General features: G+C 40.1%; 1 protein-coding gene across 2 annotated transcripts in view; it reads right to left on the minus strand.

Moving 5' to 3' along the window:
* Positions 1–4509: 4509 nt before the first annotated feature.
* The window catches only part of ctdspla (CTD (carboxy-terminal domain, RNA polymerase II, polypeptide A) small phosphatase-like a), a 36226-nt gene continuing 18515 nt past the window's right edge, over positions 4510–22220 (minus strand). The window contains exons 2-8 of one of the 2 annotated variants that reach the window (XM_008297733.1): positions 20483–20649; positions 19181–19213; positions 14427–14528; positions 8001–8057; positions 6660–6752; positions 6390–6575; positions 4510–5719 (exon numbers count right to left, since the gene is read on the minus strand). In XM_008297733.1, the coding sequence (XP_008295955.1) occupies positions 5594–5719; positions 6390–6575; positions 6660–6752; positions 8001–8057; positions 14427–14528; positions 19181–19213; positions 20483–20649 (764 nt within the window). In that variant the 3' untranslated portion in view covers positions 4510–5593. The remainder of the gene's footprint in view (positions 5720–6389; positions 6576–6659; positions 6753–8000; positions 8058–14426; positions 14529–19180; positions 19214–20482; positions 20650–22220) is intronic. The other variant, XM_008297734.1, reaches the window with a different exon arrangement.

Below are 22220 nucleotides of genomic sequence, written 5' to 3' on the forward strand. Positions count from 1 at the left end.
AAGCCAAATTAAAAAAAAGTCTGCCCAGCTTGTGTCAGTTTGTTTAGTGCTGTTTAAACAGTGACCTGCCAGGAGACTAACATTTATATGAACTACCATGCTTTTAAATGTATTTTCCAGGTGCTGGATTCATATCTTCTGACCATGGCCTTTGTCAAGTGGCCAAAGGAGAGGCCGCACCCTGCAGGTATGTGTACTCCACATGTCAAATTGTGACTCGGATATCAGCATATCGTAGTAAAAATTAAACAGAGAGCAGTGGCAATATGACACAAATGTACACAGCAAACTTTATCTCTTAACCAAAAATGAAATTAGAGCTACTTTAAGTTAAAAACGAGATGTTATTTTTATCTGATGTATTTGTTATAATTAAAAAAAATAGCTGAATTAGTATATTTTTTAATTATCAATCTATAAATTCAAAAATCCAGATGGAGAACTTTCTCTCTCCACTTCTTTAATTGACCCCACCACGTTAATGCTTATTGAAGACTTTCAATGGCAACTCCCTGTCATTAATGAGAATCAACCATTGTTCTCTGCTATCTGAACCCCGTTGGAACATTTGAAAAAAAAACTTGAGCAAATAAAACTCATGAAAAGATAAACTAGAAACCAGCAATGCTTCCAATACTGTGACTGGAAAGACTGGTTTTCTGTCAATTAACCTGAACTGTCCTTTCACTCAGCACATACAATGAGCTTTGTTAACACTGCACAGTAAATGCATCCTTTTTCTAGGTCATATGACGTAGAGTTGGTTTAAAAATATCATGAAAAATGTGTGTTCAAAGGATGCCTTTAAACAATGATGATAATAAAGATGTTTTTCCTTCTAAATTGAGGTGATTCAGGTAAAAGAAATGGATAGAGACCATTCAAAACGGTGAAAATAAAGATGTTACCGATATAAAAGTATGGTTCTTACCTGGTGCTGAGTCTGGTGTAGTGAAGGCCTGGTGGTCTCCTACAAGTCGTGGAGATAAATTAGTGAAATTATGTTTAAAATCAGCTTTCTAATAAGGTACAGCTGCCTTTTCCTCCTTTGTGCAAGCTGGAGTGACTGAGGCAGGGAGGGCTGGATGTATTTGTCACCACTCCCAGGTTTGAACACACCTGCAATTTCCTGCCTCGATATTTACAATACCTCAGCAGTGAGTACGCCTCTCCTCACCGCTGTGGAGACTCCGGCTTTAGGCTGAATGAAAAGGGAGCCAGACAAAGCTCAAGATATTCAAGAAAACCCCTTACACAATCCCTCGACTGAGATGGACTCCAGCATCACTCCAGCTCCTGATTGCACTTTAAGTAGCCAACTGGAGTCGTGTTTACGTTTGACGGAGCCCTCAGCGGCACAGCGGGTATTACAGGGGCCACTTGACACCAATTATTCATTTCACAACTGTTACAACTAGCAGATGGGGGAATTGGACTCAAGGAGCTCTGAGTGGTATTGGAAAGGAATCAGAGGCTTTTTTTTTTTTGCTTTCTGTGGCTCAATCTCTCATTCTGTGCCTACTCACACTTCGAGGAAGAACGCTTGACATTATTGAAGGTTTAGAGCTCTGGGCTTTGATCTCCCAGCGGAGAAGGCCCTGGCAGCTTGTGTTTACGTTTGTTTGCTAAATGTGAAGATGTATTAACACACTGTATCTAAAGTGATTTGCATATGGGTTTTTTTTTTTTTTTAAACGAACAGAATGGATGTTAATCATTAGCCAAGCATTGAATAACATATGAAGATACAGATAAATAAAGATCAATAAAAGTGGGTTGGTTGCTTTTATGGCTGAGGATGGCCATAAAATATCAGATCCTGTATATCAGAACTCACAGTGCCTGAAAGTGAGTAATAAAGACGATCTCCTAAAACACTTAAAAAATCAAAGCCGTTTTAGTTTCCTACCAAAATCATCAGGCCCTGCATATGCTTCATTTTTTTTTTTCTTTTAAAGTATGTGAACAATCCGTCAGATTCTTTTAATGTACGTTGCAGTCAGTGCATGAATCCTGCATGAGGCTCCCTGCTGATGTTCTCTGTTCTGGGATACGTCTCATACACTTGTCTTATATAGTTCACACAATCTCTGCAAAGGGAATCCAAGGAACACAGTGTTACACAACTAACCTGGTTTACTGGTAAACCAAGCGAAACAGAAAAATAAAGCTTTTCTTACCTTTGACCACGTCCTTTCAATACTGAATTCAATCCTGGAGTCCATTGTGAAACTAAAATCAGTCAAAACAATGTGGTGAGCTTCATTCACTGCATAACGGGGAGGACAAGTGGAAGGTTAGGAGGGAAGGAAAAAGAACGCAAGAATTCGTCAGGCTGGAACAAAAGACTGTGTAATGCCTAATCCACTCGGGCTGCAGTTATAGTGGATGCTACGTAAGCGGAAGCTAAAAGTTCACATCAAGATATCACATGAAGCTAAGCTCCTCTTAGTTGCACATTAACCAGTTTATATTCGTATAATTAATGTCCCTGCAGATCATTTAACCCTGCACACAAGACAAGCTCAGCAGCTTTCGACTTTAGGTGCTAAGTTCATGTTTAAAATTACCCTGAATATAAAGTTTACTATAAAAAAGCTCAACAGTTAGAGTTTGCTGTGAACTGGTATGAAGTAAAATGCATTTGTTGTGTTATTAACTTGTTGAAAGAGTTTTGTTTCCTCCACTTCTGCGGAAATAACTCAAAAGTTAAAGAATAATAAAAAACTTCAACATTTAAAGACACTAAGACATCAACATTAAACGTGGCTTTTGTTCTTTCGCTCATATCACATGGTCATCAGTAGAAGCAGTTACAGCAGCAGCATGGCAGATGTTCAGACTTTTTATTCTGAATTTTCAATGTTTCTCGACAACTTTTTCTTAAAACGTCCCAAAAACATCTGCAATCCTACGATGAACACCGCGTTTTGTTGAAGATTTTACTGTTTAAATGAAACCTCTATAACGGCAACTTAAAGGATCTTTTATTCTGATGTAGTAAACGATCCATCCAAGGTCAAGATAAAACTTTGAACCTTAAACTTGAGACAATCTAAGATAAGGTTTTTCCATAAGTTGTTTCAACATGCATAAAGACACCACTGTCACTTAAACCTGTGTAATGATCACTTTTTGTCACTTAAACAACACTGATTAAAACTACAATCCTTTTAATTTGATATCACAAAACTGTTAAGAATTCTTTATTTTGACGTGGTGCAACAACATGTTTGAAGTCCTCTTTCTGATCACCTGATGAATGTAAATCCACTGAACTCTTGTTTTAGCTCTGTTTTTGGTATCCACCCATGTTTTTCTCATTGCTAAAGGCTCCACTATGTTTACCAACTAGTTGCTAGCTTCTGCAGTTAGCTGTTTGATGCTGGATAATTAGTCTATTGTTGGCTTTTTGTGGTTTATAGATGAATCCAGCTAACAACTGCAGGGCCTTTTCCAAATATATTGGTTCCATTGGTGGGACATCCACTGATGTCACTGGGGGGGACTGACCTTGTAATTTTAACAACTGCAACACTTTCAATATTTTATTATTTGAAATTAGAAACCTTACATAAACCTTAGGCTATGGCCTAATCTGCTTTTGACTGTCCAGACATGAAACAATGTGTCACAAGTATCAAAGCAATTATAAGATTATGAAGTTTCTGATGATCTGTGCAGACATGTCTTTGTCTGCTCTGTGACCCAGATGACCTCTTTCAATTCTGCAATTCTTAGGTACAAGTATTACATAGTAATGTCTAGATCCCTGACTACATCTACTACGATCCATTTGTGTCTTTCCCTTCACAATACAATCTACAGTGTACATCTTATGCCTTCATCAAAGTTAGTTGAGCATTTTTGATGTTCTACAGTTAAACAGCTGTTTTGAAAAACAAAATCATCTCTACAGTGTTGTCTTTCTTTATTCTACATACGATCATACATAGAGTGTTAATCCCGGTGATAACAAATACGTTTCAACAACCATTTGTACTATTGAGGTGTGGCTCAGTTGCTTCTTATCACTGAAAAAAATGCAAAACAGTGCTTATTCACATTATACGCTGCTGATCAACGGTTTTGTACGTTTTCGAGGCTCAGCAGGTGACGCGCTCACAATGCTGTGTGGACAGCTGTGTGTTGACTGTTGTAATTGAGTACGGTGGAGCGGTTTTCACAAAGCAAACATTCAGATTTCTATCTGACAAGTATTAACCAAAAGGGGCAGAACTGGTGGTCGCAGTTGGGACATCCTTATTTCAGTTTTAGAATGTAGATAATGGTTTGAAATTTGGATTAAACCACGAACTAACTGGATAATGGTGTGAATCATATGAAGATGTTTGTGACCTCAATATGTAGACATGAGTCTGGAAGTCTCTGTGAGTTTGCGACACCTTTCCCACGACATCTGGCCCTTTGATTACTTCATTCTTGACACAATGTTGTTGATTATAGCAGCATTGAGTTTTGTCAAAGTCAATACACTGCAATACACACTGACAGTGTGCAAACTTGCAACTTTAATAATGTTGTACAGTACGATTTCAACAGCATTCTTTACAATTCACCCAACACCCCTTTCCCCAATAAATAGAATTTCATAGAATCTAAGCTAATCTTTATATTTTCCTCAAAGGTTTAACATTTATTGGTGGACAGTGATGCCATCACAAACATTTAAATTTTTTCTTTTTTTCAATAGTAAAGTGGGGTTTCATCACTTTCGTCACTGTCAAGGATCAAATAATGTCATTCAGCCACAAATCACATTGAATTGTACAAATCTTTGGTAAATTTAACAATTCAATGCTACCAAACTCAAAATTAAAAATCATTTAACAGGCTAGGTTTATAAATTTTCTAGGAATTACTCTTTTCACATTTCTCAGTTTAAATGACAGTTACCAAAGACTCATTTTCAAACTGCAATTTAAAGATTTAGTTAATACGCGTTTGGAGATTTTGAGTAAATATGCAGCATAAAAATGTGCACCCCGTAACCCAACACAACAAAATCAGCACAGTAATGAAGGCACTTCATTCTGTAAGAGAAGATTAAATCACAGTTGTTTGAACGAAAACAAAAAAAAAAAAGTCAGACGAGAAACAACAGCCTGCATAGCACTGCTCAACACACACAACAAAAAAAAGAACAAAACGGTCACCCATTCTAGGAAAAACAAAAAAAAAAACTTTGTTCTGTGTATTTGATTGTTTTTGGTAACTAAAATATTACTTGATAGAATAGTAAAACCTCCTCTCTCTGATAGAAAAATTACTTTGTGTATGTCTTGCTCTTAGAAACATTTAATATGTACATACAGTAATATAATCTTTTGTCAGTAAGAGTCCTGTACAAAGAGTCCAAGAATCCAGAGATGGTAAGAATTCTTACAGTTGTTCTCTCTAGGTTTGATATTGACCAGATTATTTGCCTGAAACCCTCCGACTGGGAGCCGCGCTGGGACTCCCGTAGCTGGTCAGAGGACGGTTTGAGCCGGGCTGCAGGGGCCGCGGCAGCCAGGCGACCTCTTTATTCAGCAGGACCGAGGCAGGAAGCACCAGCCGGAGCTGCCGTCTGCTACCTGTTCCTCAGACTCTGTAGCAGATTGTAAACGTCCTCCTCTTTACTGAGACCCTCAAAGAGAGGAATCAGGTCCAGCAGCTCCGTGTCCGTCATGTCGTCAAACCAGGACTGCACTGGGACCTGCGGAGAAGGAAACGCCACAGCGAGGAAGAAAAAGTAGAGAGATTTAATTTAACGGAGGGAGAAGGGGAGAAAACTTTTAAGTGCTGCTTTGTAGGTGAGGAGCTGGTGCGAGTTTTGTGTGAATAATTAATGGGGGAAATGGATCAAAGGCACCAAGAGTGGCAGCAGCCCCACCGAGCAACTTCTCCACAGAGGAGAGGAATCTCATAAAATTGGGAACACTGCCTACGGCTGAAAAACAACACCCAAGATTAAAAACTTTGACAATATCGTGTGCTGGTAATCATTTACATCATTATTAACCTCATACGTAGCTTATTTTGGTTCCAACTGCGCACTATGACCCTGTTTTTGATCAGGATGTGTGAGGTATAAAGTGGCATTGCAGCCTTCTTTTACAAAGCAGCTGCATTGATATCAAAGTCGATCATCCTGCTACCTTAAGATCAACAAAAACAGAAATAAATACTGACAAAACACCAACAGAAGACAGAAGAAACTCACAATTTGCCGTTTTTTGTAAATCCCTAACAGGTAATACTTCTTTCAGCCGTCTAAACAGAACCTCCGACTTTTTCTCACCGATCTGGAACCATCATACGATGTGCAAAAACAACCCAGGAAATAAGAGGTGTTACGTCAAAACCACTGCAAAAGAAAGACTTACTGCGTTCTCCGGGTGGAAGATGTAGGAGGCAGGTGAGTTGTCTATGATGATGACTTTACTGAGCTCTCGGCCCAGCCGGCTGAGGTCTTTGACGTAGTTTCCTCTGTGGAAAACACAGGATTCCCTGAAGAGCCGGGCACGAAACACCCCCCACTGGTCCAGCAGGTCCGCCACAGGGTCAGCATACTAAACAGACCAAAAATCCATCAGGTCGATGCAGCAAATCATTACTGTGACTGTCAAAGCGGAGACACAAGCTGAGAAACCTACCTTGGCTAAGCTTGCTGTAAAGAGGACACATTCAAACAATTCTCCCATCTTCTGGAGGAACTCGTCCACATGGGGCCTCTTCAACACGTACACCTGAAACCAGGAGACACAAGCAAACACAGATTTAAAATTCCTTGGCTGAGCTTGAGACGTTGGAACAAAATGTGCTTGAAAATATCAAACAATGCAAAGAACCAAAAGCTAGCAACAAATGTCTGCTCAGGTTTGAAATCCTTTGATCATTTAGTACCAGGTTTTATATAAAAATAAGAAACTTTTAGGTTTGTGTTGAAGAAAAGTTGTCATATGGTTGCTTGTGATAATGACAACATGAAACACTGAAAACTTCTGTCACAAAACCCAGCAGCAGGTTTGAAAGGCATGTTGTCTTTAGATAAACACAAACATTAAACCATTTATCACATCCAGAAACTGTAGAAACAGAAAGAATCCTCAGATTTTCAACTTTCAGACGGTTCTTGAACTACTCATCTGCGACATGCTGCTCTGTCTGAAACCCCGACTGAAGAAGAAAATCTAAAATTATGGTATTTCAGCAAAATCATTGTATTCTACATGCCTCATTTAGAAAATTGCAAAAAGTCAACATTTTGAATCAAACATATTCTGTAAAAAACTAAAACCTTTACACTCCACGGCACAGGTAGGAAGTAAATGGTGACTCAACTGCAACCAATAGCCATTTAAAAAAAATTCAGGGATTTTTTTGTTTTTAAAAATATCTATAGTTTGTAGAGTCACCTTTTCTTTTTTCGGTATTTGTAAAGTGCAGATAAAATAATGTGAAGGGTTGATTCCAGGTTTTCAACTTCTGCAAAACATCCATCCATCCATTTTCTATCCATCCATCCATCATTTGTCATTTCTGTCTTCTTCCTCTCTGCAGGTCTCTGCTGGTTAGCTGCTGCCTCCCAGTGCAAGTAATCAAGCATAGGCCAAAGCAGATGCAGAAAGCCTATCCTGGATTACTTGAACCAGGTTGCAGCCACAATATGGCTTCTTCTGCTTCAAACGGGACGAAGAAATTCAACATGAATGAACGAATCTCTTGCAGGTGATTTCAATTTCATGTCTCGCGCATTTCCACTCATCTGCATCTTCAACATGGCATGTGGGGACACAGTCACGTCGCGGCTCATCCATCTTTACAGGATAAAACAAACAGCACTAAAGTGTTTGATGTGTTTCACTGTGAGATAATAAGGAATATTGAATAGAGAAGGAGAGAAGCCAAGGACTCCATGGGAGCCCTTATAAATTAATACGTATTATTTAATTCAAGCCCACTTCTGGAATCCCTCCATGTCAGTGCAGTATTACCTGATGAACAGTGCCATCAATCTCCACTGGAACGATGAAGTCTGCATTGCTGATGGGCTGCAGGAAGACAAGAAAAAGATTGAAAATGTGAGTAATTTTGCTTGTTTTTTTCTTGTTTTTTTTGCTCAAAACAGCACAATCTGACACAGAAACAGCCCAGCCACATGCCCGAATTCTATTTCAAAAGGAGAGGAAGATAAAATACTCCTGCAAGGTGCCCCAGGCAAAACGATGAAGGCTTCAAGCATAATGTGGTTCCCTCTGCACCGGCGCTCGGCATCTCAGCGTTAAATAAAAACCAGAAGTAAGACTCCGGGGAGAAACCTGGGAGCCGAGCGAAAATGACAAGACGTGAGCGCGGACAAGGAGTAGCGCTGCCATTTTCTCTGCGCGACTTGTGTCATTTTTTTTTAAAGCAGGAAAAAGGGGGAGAGGAGAGGTGCAGGAGGTAGAGGAAGATAGATGCCAGAGGGGTGTGGGTGGAAGACAAGCAGAGGGCGTAAAGACGAGGATGAAAGGATTAGGTAGGAGGCACGGCAGTGTCATTTCAGAGAGGGAGAGAAGGGAAAATAGGTGACGGAGAGAGAAAAAAAATAAAAAATGTTGCTGTGCGTTTTCAGAAACACAAAGAAAAGCTCTTCTGTAGGAGCTTAGCTGTCACCCGTTTGGATAGTTTGCAGAACAGAAAGAAAAAGAATGGAGGATTATTTAGTAGTATCACTTTGTAAGTTGAATTGACTCTAATTCAATGGTTTAAACTTCAAGAATGCAAAAAAATCTGCAAAAACATTAGTCCTTGGTAAAGCGATGTTTAGAAAAGACGACTTCCTGAAATAAGCTCACATTCTGCCTGCAGTCAGACATTAGCAGCTACACAAACAGTAAAGTTAAAAGAAATGGTTTGAAGTTTGAGGTTTAAAGACACTAAAATATGTACAGCATTACAATATAAGTAGTAAAAAAAAAGGCTTTTATTATAATTACCCCCCTTATTTCCCCACGACAAAACTGGCAGATAAAATCAGATGTTGTCCTCTGTGTTTGAAGAAAGAACATCCAAGCTAGGCTAATTAGCGGACTTGTTTATGTGGTGTTGCTTTTATACCGGCATAATATATAATTAGCTTCTGCCTTAATAATGTAGTACAACAAACGCAGCTACAAAGATGTTGGCGCATCAGAAATCATTCATCAACTCCAGCAAAAAGGCCATTAGCTTTAGCTGGAGCTAATGCACTCCAGCTAGCTGCTAGCTTTAACTAGCTGGAGGTTAGCTGCTGCAGTTTGTTTTTATTTCGCTTTTGTTGCATGTGTCTTGCTAATTTTACATACTTTTTCTTTTATCTACACATTTCTATAGCTTGATAATTATTATATAGTGAACCATACGTCAAAAAATTCTGCTTTTAACTCAGTTTAAGGCAAAACATTTTTTTAAAAAGTTGCACTTTAGCTACAGATTTTTTTCACTTCCTTGTTTTTAGCATTTATAGGAAGTAAGCCATATGAATAGTTTCCCAAAAAAAAGCTTGAAAAAACACTACAATGATACAAAAAGGGGATAATAAAGTCTTGTAATGCTTCCATAAGTATGTAAAACTACACTATAGTCTGTACAAACCATTTTTTAAACTTGTTATTTATTTATATGCTGCTTATAAATGCTAAATGAGGAGGTAATTGTTCCTTGTTGGGGTTTTTTAGGGCAGACTTGTCCTCAGGTGTTAAAATGACACTCTCCTACTTCCATAAAACCATTTAAACATTTTTAATATAACATAAATATAACCCAGTGTTTGTACTGTATGTAAATGCCTTCAAGCGTAAAACTCCAGTTAGAAGGCGCAGTTCAGCGGCATCCAGCAGAGGGGGTGTTTGCTGTAGGAATGCTAAGCACAGCACTTTGACCTTCCACATGTCACTTGTATAATCCGTCTAATAGTCTATATATAAAAGCCTAATATGACCATTATCACCCACTCGAGATCTTCGGTTTCTTTATGTGATGCAAGAGTGAGTCAATTCACAATCAAAGCCTCGCGATCCCTCCCAAGATAGACGGGGGCTCCTGCTATACATCGGGTTTTGCAATATTCAGCTACGGTTAATGTTTACACCAGAGAACACAAAGACCGAAGCCGTCTAAAAATAATGAGGCGAACCGACGGCTCGCAGGAAAGGAGAACAAACAGGCTGCATAACTCCTACCATCGCAGAGAGAAAGAATGGAAAGAGAAGAGAGAGTCACACAGATGGATGAGGGAGACTGTCTGCTCTTCTGCCTATTGCTCTTCTGCTGAATCACTCCATCATTTGAAGAGTGAGCATACAACAGCTGCTCATCGCCCTGCTCCGTAATGGGCCAGAGACGACGAGAGATATGGAAATGGGGAAGGACAAGAGGGGGATGTATGTGTGGAGTAAATGATGAGAAGGGAGAGTGTTATGTATTATGGATCTCTGCTGAACCACAGAAGGCCGACAGAGTTGATGGAGGGAACTTGTTCTGGGTTGTTTCACTCTCTGATCTCGCTCCGGTTCCGGCTCGGTGTTGACTTTACATACATACCTTTCCTTAATCATCGAGCATTATTGTCCAAACCTGCCTCAGCTCATCTCTTAAAGTGAGTCTGAAAACGAATTTTAACGACTAGCTTTTGTTTAGGATGCACACGGTGAATTTGTGCAATATATGGACACAAATCTGTGCACAGACAATGTTATTTAATCATCCTTAGGTAAAGTAAAGTGCATCAGAAGTCTTTTAGGACAGCAACTGATGCCTGCTTTATCTATTACTAGTACTAAATTATTTGCTTTTGTCAGAATGTTCTTAAAAAAAAGAAAAAATCATTTTGTTTTGTCCAACTATTACTTCACAATCTATAGACATTCCCGACATAATGTTATTTCCACTAAAAAGTGGAAGCAGTGATTTTTGCCACAAAAAGAATTAATTAATTTCCTTTCATTTAATCGACTAATTGTTGAAGCCTTTATTCATTCTGTTAAAACAGATTTTAACCTCACAGTAGCAGGCCTAACTTCTACGTCTGGGCAATTTGTGCGTCACGTTTTGGCTCTGTGCCCTCTTATTTCTAGTGAACTGTATTGCTACAGCATGAAAATTCCAACTTCTAGCAACATTTTAAGCTGCCAATGCCAAGTCTGTCTGTTCTTTAAGTCACTGGTTTTCTGTTTAGTGCTCAAGAAGTGGATGATTGGCTCACACAGAACGCTGACTTTAATTTAAGATGAACGAAAACACAAAGTGCAAAACAGGTCTTATCACCGACATCAATATCCTACCTCCCTAATGCTCATGTACCTACACATTTGTGCAGCCAGGACTCAAAATATTGTCTACAGTCGCCATCATTTTGCAATCAGATGTTCAGAAATCACATCTAAAGACAGCATGTCCACGTGTTGGGATGTTTTTTTTGAGAGGTGCTATATAAGTACACATTACTCATGTGGTTATACAGTATATGGTCTATCCTTTCAGCTACTTGCACACATCTAACACATACTGGATCTAATCCCAGCCAGGCCCAGGAATTATCTCCTCATCCATAACATGCAGGATAAAGCGTAGAGTATGTGACGTGTTATGTAACATTTCTTTTTTAGTCTATGTCCATCTGTGCGTCGTCTGTGCCCCTTGTCGGTTCAAGTTGTTTTTCTGCGCTATCGGTCCAGTTCTAGCGTTGACGTGTGCATATTAGAGATAAAGTGCTTAATATTTTTGATTCGAAAAATGAAGTCCAAACAGGAAATCTGCAGGAAATCCTGCACGGTTCTGAACGGAACTGAAAACGCTGCGCTGGTGTGTCGCTTTCCGTCTCCCTCTCTTTCCTCTCCCAACTGATTTTCATTTATTGCGTTGCCGGAATCCATTTCATACTGCATACTCATCTCTGAGCTAAATGAATTTTGATAGACTGAGTATCCACTGTGTGTGAGTTTCATCAAAAGAGAGGGGGGTAGAAAAAATAAAAAGAAAGAAGGAGCTCCTGTATGGGGTTTCTGACTCGGTTTTGGCAGTGAAGAAAATAAAAACCCTTCAGACTATTAGAACACATCCAAGATTTCTGCGAATTTCATCCCGCAGTCATTCAAGGCAACAGTACACTGTAGCGGACACACCCTTGTGTGTGGGTGAGTGTGTGTGGCCCTGCACTGCTGCCATGTGATCCTAATGGGTGTGTCCGCTGCTGTGTGCATGTGTACATTTTTTTTCTCTTCCTTCGAATTTCCACAGAAAATGAGGAATTAGCTCTTAGTCATATGAACATGTACTGAAAAAATGTTTCTCTCTGCAGTTATTCTGATTAGAAGAAGTTCCCCCTTTGCTGCCAATACAACTAGAAGTTCTTCAGCTTTGCCTTGAGCTATTCTGCTGCACGCCCTCTCTGGCCTTCTCATCTCAGCCGCACTCATGCAGAGGACAAAAGCACTCAGGCACAGATCAGCTGGGGCCGAGGCGGACCTGTGCTGAAGTGGGTCACTAGGTGTGCCAGGTGTGTCAATGAAGGGAGGGTTTGATGGACAGATACAACAGAGAGGGTAGTGCAGAGCTGCCCAGCATACTGGCCTTTTCTCTTTGAGTGTCTGCAGCAGAGCAGAAACACTATAAAAAGCATTTCTAACATATCTGAGAGCTGGAAATATCTCTACATCTGTGGTATAATATATACGGCACATTAACTTTTTTACATTTTCCAGCCTTAAATAACCAGTTTGTTTGACATATTTAATCAGCACAATTATATCTGGCACTCCTGCATCCCAGGCTTGAGAGAAAACACACTAAGGATTTCCAGCACTACAAGTAGTTGTATCAAGTTGCCAAAACCAACCATGCATGTGCACATTTTAAGTTTGAAGCTTAGGGATGGAGAAATAAGTCTACAAAGCCCATCAAACCTCCTGAAAACGTGAGTGCAGGATAATTTACCGGAGGATTGTGTGGGTGTGGTTTGATCTGATTTGACTGGTAGTGACCACACACCCACCGGCTGTTATTAGAGTTTATGATTAGATCAGATTCTGCCCACTTCGAACCAGCGAGAAGACGAGCGAGTGCAGACAAAAATACTAATTAAGAGATTTCTCATGACATAGTCAAAGCCGGTTGTGTTCATGTAGGAGTTCATCATTCGTAGTAAGAAAATGATTTGTGTTTCAGGCCTTTGGGAGAATTTTTGTACTTCGAAGTCCAAAGGAAACCTTTAAATGAAGTCCAGAAGTTTCATGTATCCTGCTGATGTTTGTGATCACATGTACATTGTGGAAGCAGGGGACACGTCGCCTTCAGCATTTCTGCCACCCAATGAAACATAGAAGAAGCAGAAGACTTCTTGCAAGGGGCTGGTCTTCTTTCTTCCGCACTTTACCCCCAAAAATATGTACTATGACCTCATTAAACCACAAAATTTATTGTGGAAAATGTAGCTACATCCATATATATTTCATGACATTTGGATTTGTCAACTGGTGCCTGAATTCTGTATTTTTCTCGACATGAATAGAACATTCCCACCATAAATCGATGCAGAAAAGGATACACAAGGGTACATAAAAATTCATCGGAATGCAGGAAATGAAGTGTCTGGTGCATAACATTTCCTGAAAGAAACATTTATTGTGTGACCCCCAATATTCCAATGACACCTATATCGATGTTTGGGATACTGTAGAACATGTGTGGACAGCTAGCAAAATGATTAGATGTGTATCTATAGATCATCTTTTCAGTCACTGTTTGAAAAAAACAAGGTCCCGATCCATTTAAAATGCACAGCAGACTATGCAGCAGAAACCCTAAAAAAAAAAAAACAGTGCAAACTTACTTTCAAAGCAGCCTGGCAGTCCAAGATTATAATAATCCTTGGAAGCTTTCTGTCCAGATTTATTGCGAGGGTCGACACATCAAAAAGACTCCATTTGCTTTATAGCCTTGAGGTAAAACTCAAGACCGTTTACAGTAGCTTGTGAAAAGCCGGGATACTTAAAATACCTGCTTTTCACAGGACGGCGGCGATACTGTAGATACTTCCTGCTTAATAAGTGGATTGGCTGATGATGAATCGCAGGGCGCACGGCTGCTAAAGGTGTATCGGTTGCTATGCCGACACCTTGTAATAGTAACAGTTAGGTCTCTTTCTTGCCCTTTCCTGTTGTAACTGATGTTTTAAAGCCATAACACTCCCAAGGACGTAGATTGTTGCGATTATTCGTAGTTCAGTGATGCTAACGGAGCTCGTGCCATGTTCACAGCAAAAAAAAGACTTTTTCTGGATTGATTCCTGTACGATCTTACACAGCATGACATACAGCCCAGACATAGCATGACTGTCGGTGTATTTAAAGGTGCATTATGTGTTTGTATGTCAACAAAAGGTCATGCAGTGAGTGCCGTACCTTGAAGGAGCTGTGCACAAGGGTTTCGTCCAGGTCGATCACCACGCAGTTCTTGCCGTAGTCGGCTATACTGACCTCCGGCAGAAGGAACTTGGCTGGAGGCTGCAGAGACAACACACACGCTTTATAATGCTATGTATAAACAGCGGTACATTAGAGGGAACAGGCTGTAACGCTCACTCTCCCCGACACACACACACTGAGGGTGTGATGGCGACTCAGTCAGAGTGTTGGACATGATCACGTTGGCTGCTTCCAGTGACACTCAAGAAACACTTAACAGGATTAATGACCTGCAGGAGGGTGTCCATTAGCTTCTGTTGAGGTTTGACTGTACCGCTGAGAAATGTGCCAATACAACAATGGCATGAAACTTCTTTGTGATTTTGATGAGTCCTTAAAATAACTTGATTGTAGTCCTTTTATTCTTGGACACTACTTTCAGAGTGGGTAAGTTGGTTAAAACCAGGATCCAGTGCCAACACAGGAGCAACATACAGTACGGTTCTGGTTATAGACTCTGCCACATCAACTTTTGAGTGAAATTCATTTGTAAAGTTCTAAAAAAATGTGACTGATAGCTTTATTTTTTTTCTTTATATGTCGTGGTGACATTATTACTGTAAATTCTTTTGACTATAATAACCACGTAGTGACAATCTGATGCTGTGACAGACCTATATGACATGAAACTTTTAAACAAAAATGTTGTTAAAAAAAAGTAGATGCATGGAGAGGATTTTAACGCAGTATGATTTTGCGTCTGATTTATTGCATGTCCATATGCTGTAGTAACCCTCTGAACCCCAAAAACCTTCCAGCAAGTTTAAAAATGCATGTAGTGTTCTTCAAAAATCCCAACTGACACGATTTATCAGCAGTAGAAACAGTAAAAACAGAAAGAATCACAGAATTTTCCACTTTCCAGTGGTCCTTGAACTATTTATCTGTGATGTGCCGCTATCCACAGACACTTTAAAACTGTTTAACATCATAGAGTTCATCAAAGTCACTATAATCTACCCAGTGCATTTTTAAAAATCAGATTCTCTAAAAAACAAAAGTTATGTGACAGAAATATAGGGAAGATTCGCCTAAACTGGGCTGAACTGCAGGCTGTGTTTAAAGAAAAACGAGACAAGGGAAAAAGTAATTATAGTTTGTTGAGTCATCATGTTTGTCCACGACTGGCAACACCTGGAGCACTTGGAAAAATATTGTACATGTTGCTTCCAGGGGTTTTTTCCCTCCCAGTATTGTAAAATAAATAATCAAATTAATTCTACCCTAATATTTTTTAATGGCAATATAACACTGAGCAGAAGACATTTTGAGTTCTCTCTACGTCTAACCATGGCTGTGCCGTTTCCACAGAGGTGCAGGACTGAATGTTGCAGTGAAAAATGAGCCAAAAGTGAGCAAAAATGTGACAGGGGCAAAAAGACCCAGAAACTGCTTAGGGTTCAGAAGGTTAATTGAGCAGCCAAATTGTATGAACACGTTTGACCAACCTTTATCAGTCAAAAGTGCACTAATTGTCTCTGCTTGACCGTGATGTCTGTCCCACTAATGCTTTCCAACGCTTTCCCTGGAAGGACCAAAAGTACCAACAATACGTTAATCTGTCTAAAAGATGTGATGCCTGATGTCTAGCTAAATGCCATCACATACAAAGCGAGGAGTTATTTCCTCAGCTGATAGTATTTAAAGCGACAGGCCTACTTTTACTGCTGCTTTACAGTCAGAGTACCTGCTGATTTTTTTCTGTATTACCTCATGTTGACTGAGCTCCGTGACTGTGCTGCCTTCAGGGTCAGAGGGGAAAAGGAGAAACACTAATGTCCTCTGCCAAGTGGGCCTGAGGTTACCGACGGGCACGGGGCAGATGGTTCAGCCATAGGGGGGGGCAAACACTCACACCGAACACACACGTACATCCATGCACACATACGTCCATAGGCTGACGCACAAATCCACACAGAGGTGAGGAAGAAGGACTCTGTCAATCTTACACTGAGCCGCTGCTGCTCGGTAAGCCAGGCCTTTTCTGCATATGTCTGTGTTTTAGTGTGTGTCGGCTGACTGTATTTATCATGTCTTATCGCAGGACTGCATGCTGATGTATCACAGGAAGAATTCCCTTTGAGCAAGGACACTGAATGACATCCTGTCAGGCTGTGATGAATGTGATTTAAACCTTCAGGTTAAACAAAGAAGAAGACTGACTGGGACCTTGACATTTTCACCAGGCAGCTACACTGACTTAAAATAGCTTACAGTCACAGCCAGGGGGCGCTCTTCCAAACAGATTACGTTTAACTACGGCGTATCATGCTAACTGAGAACATGGTGGTGCCTCTTAAATAAATAGACACAGAAAAACACTTTTTAAATTGTTTTTTTGGGGAGTCTGAGTTAAATTCGAAATCCCATTATGTCCCCGTAATTCGTCAAGGTCCCCGTATACCAGGTTGAGACTTAATGTGCTACTTTAAAGGTGTATTTGAGAAAGAGAACCTGCTTATGTTACCAAACAGTTAGAAAGTAAATATATATTTATCACTTTATTCGTCTTACTGTATAGAATATATAGAAGAACTTCAAAATCAAACCAAATTCAATTATCAGGACAACATTTTGTTTTGTTTGTCTTTATCCTTTTATGTTTGTATTTCATTGCTCCCTTAATATGTTTCTTATATCCACCCTCTTAATTTGTACAGTTTTTGTTACTTGGTTTTGTCACACGACTTGATTGTAGTTTTAATGAAGTGGGGAAGACAACAAAACTAATTTATTACACAGATTTTTTCATATAATCTAAATATTTTGTGAAATATAGGCGCAAAATGTGTTTAAGTGTCATATAAAGAAGAGAAATGGTTGCTCTTTTTCATTCCACTTATTAAATACTTAACATAATTACAAAAATTAATATAACTAATTGACTATGAGATGTGGCAATAAGTGGTGCAAGTCATTCTGTATTAGATTAAGAAGTTGTTGACATAATATTTCCAAATTGCAGTTACAAATACTTAAGGTGACATTTCTTATCAAATACATTAATAAACAAAGTCATATTAAATAGTTTATATCCCACATCGTAGTGAGGTAATAAACGCTAAATGGGGAAAATTAAAGTAAATTTATACAGTTTGTTATTTTTTTTGTCTATGTGAAAACTCTGCACATTAAAAACCTCAATATCAAAGTTTCAAAAATAAAATAAAGAAAAGGAAAAGAAAAGGAAGCCTTATTTTCTGGGTAAAAAAAAAAACAAGAGTCTAAAAAATGATCTGAGGGCCACTGGGCCTGCTCTTCACTTTGGCAGTTCTCGTAGAGCTTGGAGAAAACCTTTCTATTTAAATGTTTTAATTTTGATTTTGGAGTGCCGTGTTTTGGAGAGCTGCTTTTCTGGGGGCTTTCATCAACAACTCTTTTTTTTTGGATTATCTACTAATTGATAAAGAATCTGCACTACGCCCTTAATGTGAGCAACATTGTTGTTTTCAACTTAGATTTTTTTTTCTTTGCAACATCTGAATATCCACACATGAAAGAATCTGTACATCTGTCTCATTTTTTGTCTGTTTTTATTTTCTACTAACTTTTTCTTACACATTCGCACTGCCCCCTTTTGCTGCTGTAACGCTGCAAATGTTCCCACCATGGGATTGATACAGGTTTATCTGATCTTATCTTATGTGCAATGCCTTGTATTTTCCTTTCTGTATTTTTTGATGAGATTTAGATTTTGTGGTTAAAAAGCTTTTGCCTTTTGATGCGCTGTAGCGACTCTGCTTGCTGCTGTGATTCTCGGCATTTTGCTATTTTTGCATACGGCAAAGAGCCTAACGACAACTCGCGGTGATGCCTCGTTTCTTCTACTTTTGTGATGTTGCTTTCAGGGCTGCGTTCCAGTGACGAGTGACTCAGACGTGACCTGCACAGGTCAGCTCGAGTTATTTAAGTCACCCTTCACAGTCCTCGTTTTAGTCCCAGCCGGCAAGACAAAGAGCAGACCTCCTCGCCACATGCATTTCCTGCTATTGAAGGGAGGTGTCTGCTGTGTGGTGTAGTTTAAACCTTGGCTGCGATGTGGGATGCTGTGAGTGTGAATATCCTAAATTACAGTAAACCACAGGCACCACATAGATTCCAAAATAGCTAAATGAATTGCAGTTTCAGCACAAACAAAGCAGGGATCAGATAAAGCCCCTCTTTCTGTTGAACGTCTGGTGAAGTACAAATCGTTGAAACCAAACTCCCTTCTAATGGACTAACAGCAGTTCATTGACCACTGATTGCATAATCACAATGTAATCATTCTCTACACAGACAAATGCGTAATTTAATCAAGTCTTTTAAGGGCAAGTTATCCGTTTGCTGACCCAAACTGTCGATGGAAAGGTCTAATGTAGGACTGGGTAAATTTGATCTAATAGGAAAATCAATCTCATGTTCTCTTCTAATGATTGGAGAGTAACGTTAGAAAAGGACGAGAGGACAAAACCACAAATTAATCATGTGATAATAAATGGACTCTATCAGTCGTGTGAGGGGGAAGCGGCACAAAGGAAAGCCACATGATCATATAAAAAGGGACAGTGCAAAATTTCACCTGACAGCAAAGAAAAATCACCTCTGTGTCAACAGCCACATGCAGCTAGAATGATGAAGCACAGCAAGCAGGGAGAGGAGGTTACTGTGATGGAGCGAGATGAAGAAAAATGAAAGATAATAATACATACACTGGGTATGGGGATGACCTGGACCTGGTCACACTGGAGAAAGTAAACAGAGAGAAAAGAGAGAAAGAAAGAAAGAGATTGAGAGAGACAGGGTGGGATTAAAAAGAAAGAAAAAAAAAAAAAAGGAACAAGGAAGCAAAAGAAAAACTGTGAAAAACCGTTGCAAGGAAGAAATCGACAACATCAATATTCTAATCAACAAATGCACAGCGAGAGAAGGAGGGAGAGGGACAGAGGAAGAGGGACGTATAGTGAGCACACGGTGAGAGAAAGTGAGAACAACTCGCTGAAAAACAAACAGAGCTGCCATAGTAACAAATACGACTGGCCAGAAATCCAGCAACAGTACACTGCTGGGAGGGACCGTGGGCACGGGCCCAGCTCGAAAATCAGCCTCACTCTATAACAAGGCTTTTTATGGCAAGGTTCGCGAGGTTCACTCTAAATTAATGGGAACTCATTTGTTAAGGAGAGGTCCGTAGCGGGTCAGTACTGACCACATGTACGGTGTCCGTGAAGGGCCACACATTCCTCCCCTGAACGAGAGACTTTTACAGGTAAACAGGAGTGGAAATGTGATACGATTCTGCTCCATTTTTAGCCCCGTGTACCTGCCTTGGCAGCTGAACACCGTGTTTGTGGAGGAGCTTCGGGGGGTTTGGCGCCTTTTCCACAGCCAGAACGTTCTCTTCACACATCCTCACTACACTGGTCAGAGTGTGCGTGAGGAGAGGGGGAGGCGTGGGTGCCAGGCAATCCATCACACCGGACACACACAAGGCCCACTTTATGGGGATTAGAGGAGCGGCAGTCCCGAGTCCATGTGTGCGCCCTTACATGTGTTGTCATGGGTCTGCGGCAGGACTTGCGCAAAGAGAAAAGAGCGAGCGCGTGCGTGTCTTTGGAGCTTCTCAGTGTGTTATTTTGTGTGCGGTTGTGTGCGTAGGCAGATATCGAAGAATGCAAGATGGGACGCGGGCCCGTATTTTCAAGCAGTGGATGGTAAACAACCTCTGGGTTCAACGGGTTTGAAGCAGCTGGAAAAATTTGTGGAGGGAACTCGGCGAGGCTGCGCAGCGCCTCGGCCTCAGCTCTCTGCAGGAAAAGGCAAACCCTAACAAGCTCTCTGTAACAAAACCAAACAGACGTTACTCCTTACTGAATCGCACCAGTCCAACTAGAACTTCTGTCATGAAATATTAACTAATTCCCACAAGGTTTTTTTTTCCCCATCATGTGGATGTAAATGGAATGGAATTTGGACTCTGGCCAACCATGACAAGAGAGAAAAATGAGATTTACCTTGGGAGGGCTGCCATTCTCCTCCGGCGGCGGGGGCAGAGAAAGTGTCTTGTTGTTGGCGGGTGGTGGCTCCACGTGGTAGTCATTGTAGTTGCGGAAGCAGCAGAAGAAGGGGCTGAAAATGCTCCGACTCCGGTGTTTCTTTAGGCTGCTGTTGGACTGGGAGACTGGAAGAGAAAACAAAACCAAAAATAAAAAGTGCGGTTAGATTATGCTAATTCACATATGCCGACAAGAAGGACATCCAGAGAGCGCAGACGTCCGCCGAGGCCCTATCTTGGAGTTTTAAAGAAAGTGATCTGGATCCGCACCAAAATTTAATGGGTTCTTCCTTTGGCTATGCTCCACCTCGCGAAAATTCAGGCTGGCTGAATTTAATTGATGTGTAATCATGCTGACAAACAAACAGCAATGAAACCATTACCTGCTTGGAGGAGATTACCAGTGGTGGTACTAAGATAGTTTGCTTGCATAGTAATGCAACACTGGAAGAATTCACTGATGTAAAAACCGAGAAGCAGATGAGAGTAGCAATACTTCTCTAATATCTGCAAGTTTAGTAGGAAGCTATAGCTGGCAGTGGGTTTGCATAACTTGCATTGGAAACAAGCAGAAACAGCTAACGTGGCTCTCTGAAAGGTAGCATGGCACATAGCTCACTTTAAAAATGGCCAATTTTATATTTTGCATAAAACAAATATACATCCATTTGTTTTTCTTTAACACTAGGAGAGAATTTCTTCAATTTCAGCTAAAATGTTCACTTGGACTTAACAACTAATGGGTCAGATTTTGGTGGTCAAAGATCACTATGACCTCACAAAACACTTCTTTGTCCAAATTCAAGAATTCAGAGGCTATTTATGATAAAAAAAATTTCACACAGATGTCTAACAGGATTAAACGATGAAGCGATGACCTTTTCTATGCAAAATGTCAAACGTCAACTTCCCTGTGACATTGCAATGTTGTGCAAAAGATACTTTTCCGGCTGTTGTTCAAAACACCATAACTCAGGAACAGAAGGGCAGATTGTGTCCATCTTTCACATTTGGTCAGACACTGAATTGGTGACATAAATCTCAGGTTCCCACCATGAAACTGAGGTGACGTTCTGTGCCACCAGGTTCGAGATGTGTGTGATGCATCCTTGTTTTAGAATTTGTAGCATTTATTTATTTATATATTTTGCAGCAATGTCATGGCAACAACTTAGCGTTCGATTAGAATCTGCGTTATCGGCCGAGTATGTGAACTCATACGCGGAATCTGTTTTTGTTCTCTCGATGATCAGCACACTTCAAAGTCTTCACTACATACAGCATATGATATGAGTCTGTACATGCATCAATGCAAGATGCAACTTGACTGGCTGGTGGTGGTAATTCTAGTTGATGGACTGTTTTATAAAAATGATCTTTTCTGTCTTTGATATTGTAGGTTGGCTGATAACGACGCATCAAATTACATATGTGTTAATTTGTAAAGTAACTACAGCTCTCAAATACAGCAGTGGAGTAAAACAGTGGAATATTTTTCTATGAAATGTTAGAGAGTGTATAAGTCATAAAGTGGTACGAAATATAAACAATCAAATAAAGCAAAAATTGTTGAAATTATATTATTTCATTAAATGTTCCTATTCCAAAACCAGCCCAAAACAACCTTCTCTAACTCTGCATTAAGTACTGTTTCAGTGCCATTCCACTGCAACGTCACCTGTTGAGACATCATTTGT

Source organism: Stegastes partitus, unplaced genomic scaffold, assembly GCF_000690725.1.
Source record: "Stegastes partitus isolate 25-593 unplaced genomic scaffold, Stegastes_partitus-1.0.2 Scaffold1242, whole genome shotgun sequence".
NCBI lineage: Eukaryota > Metazoa > Chordata > Actinopteri > Pomacentridae > Stegastes > Stegastes partitus.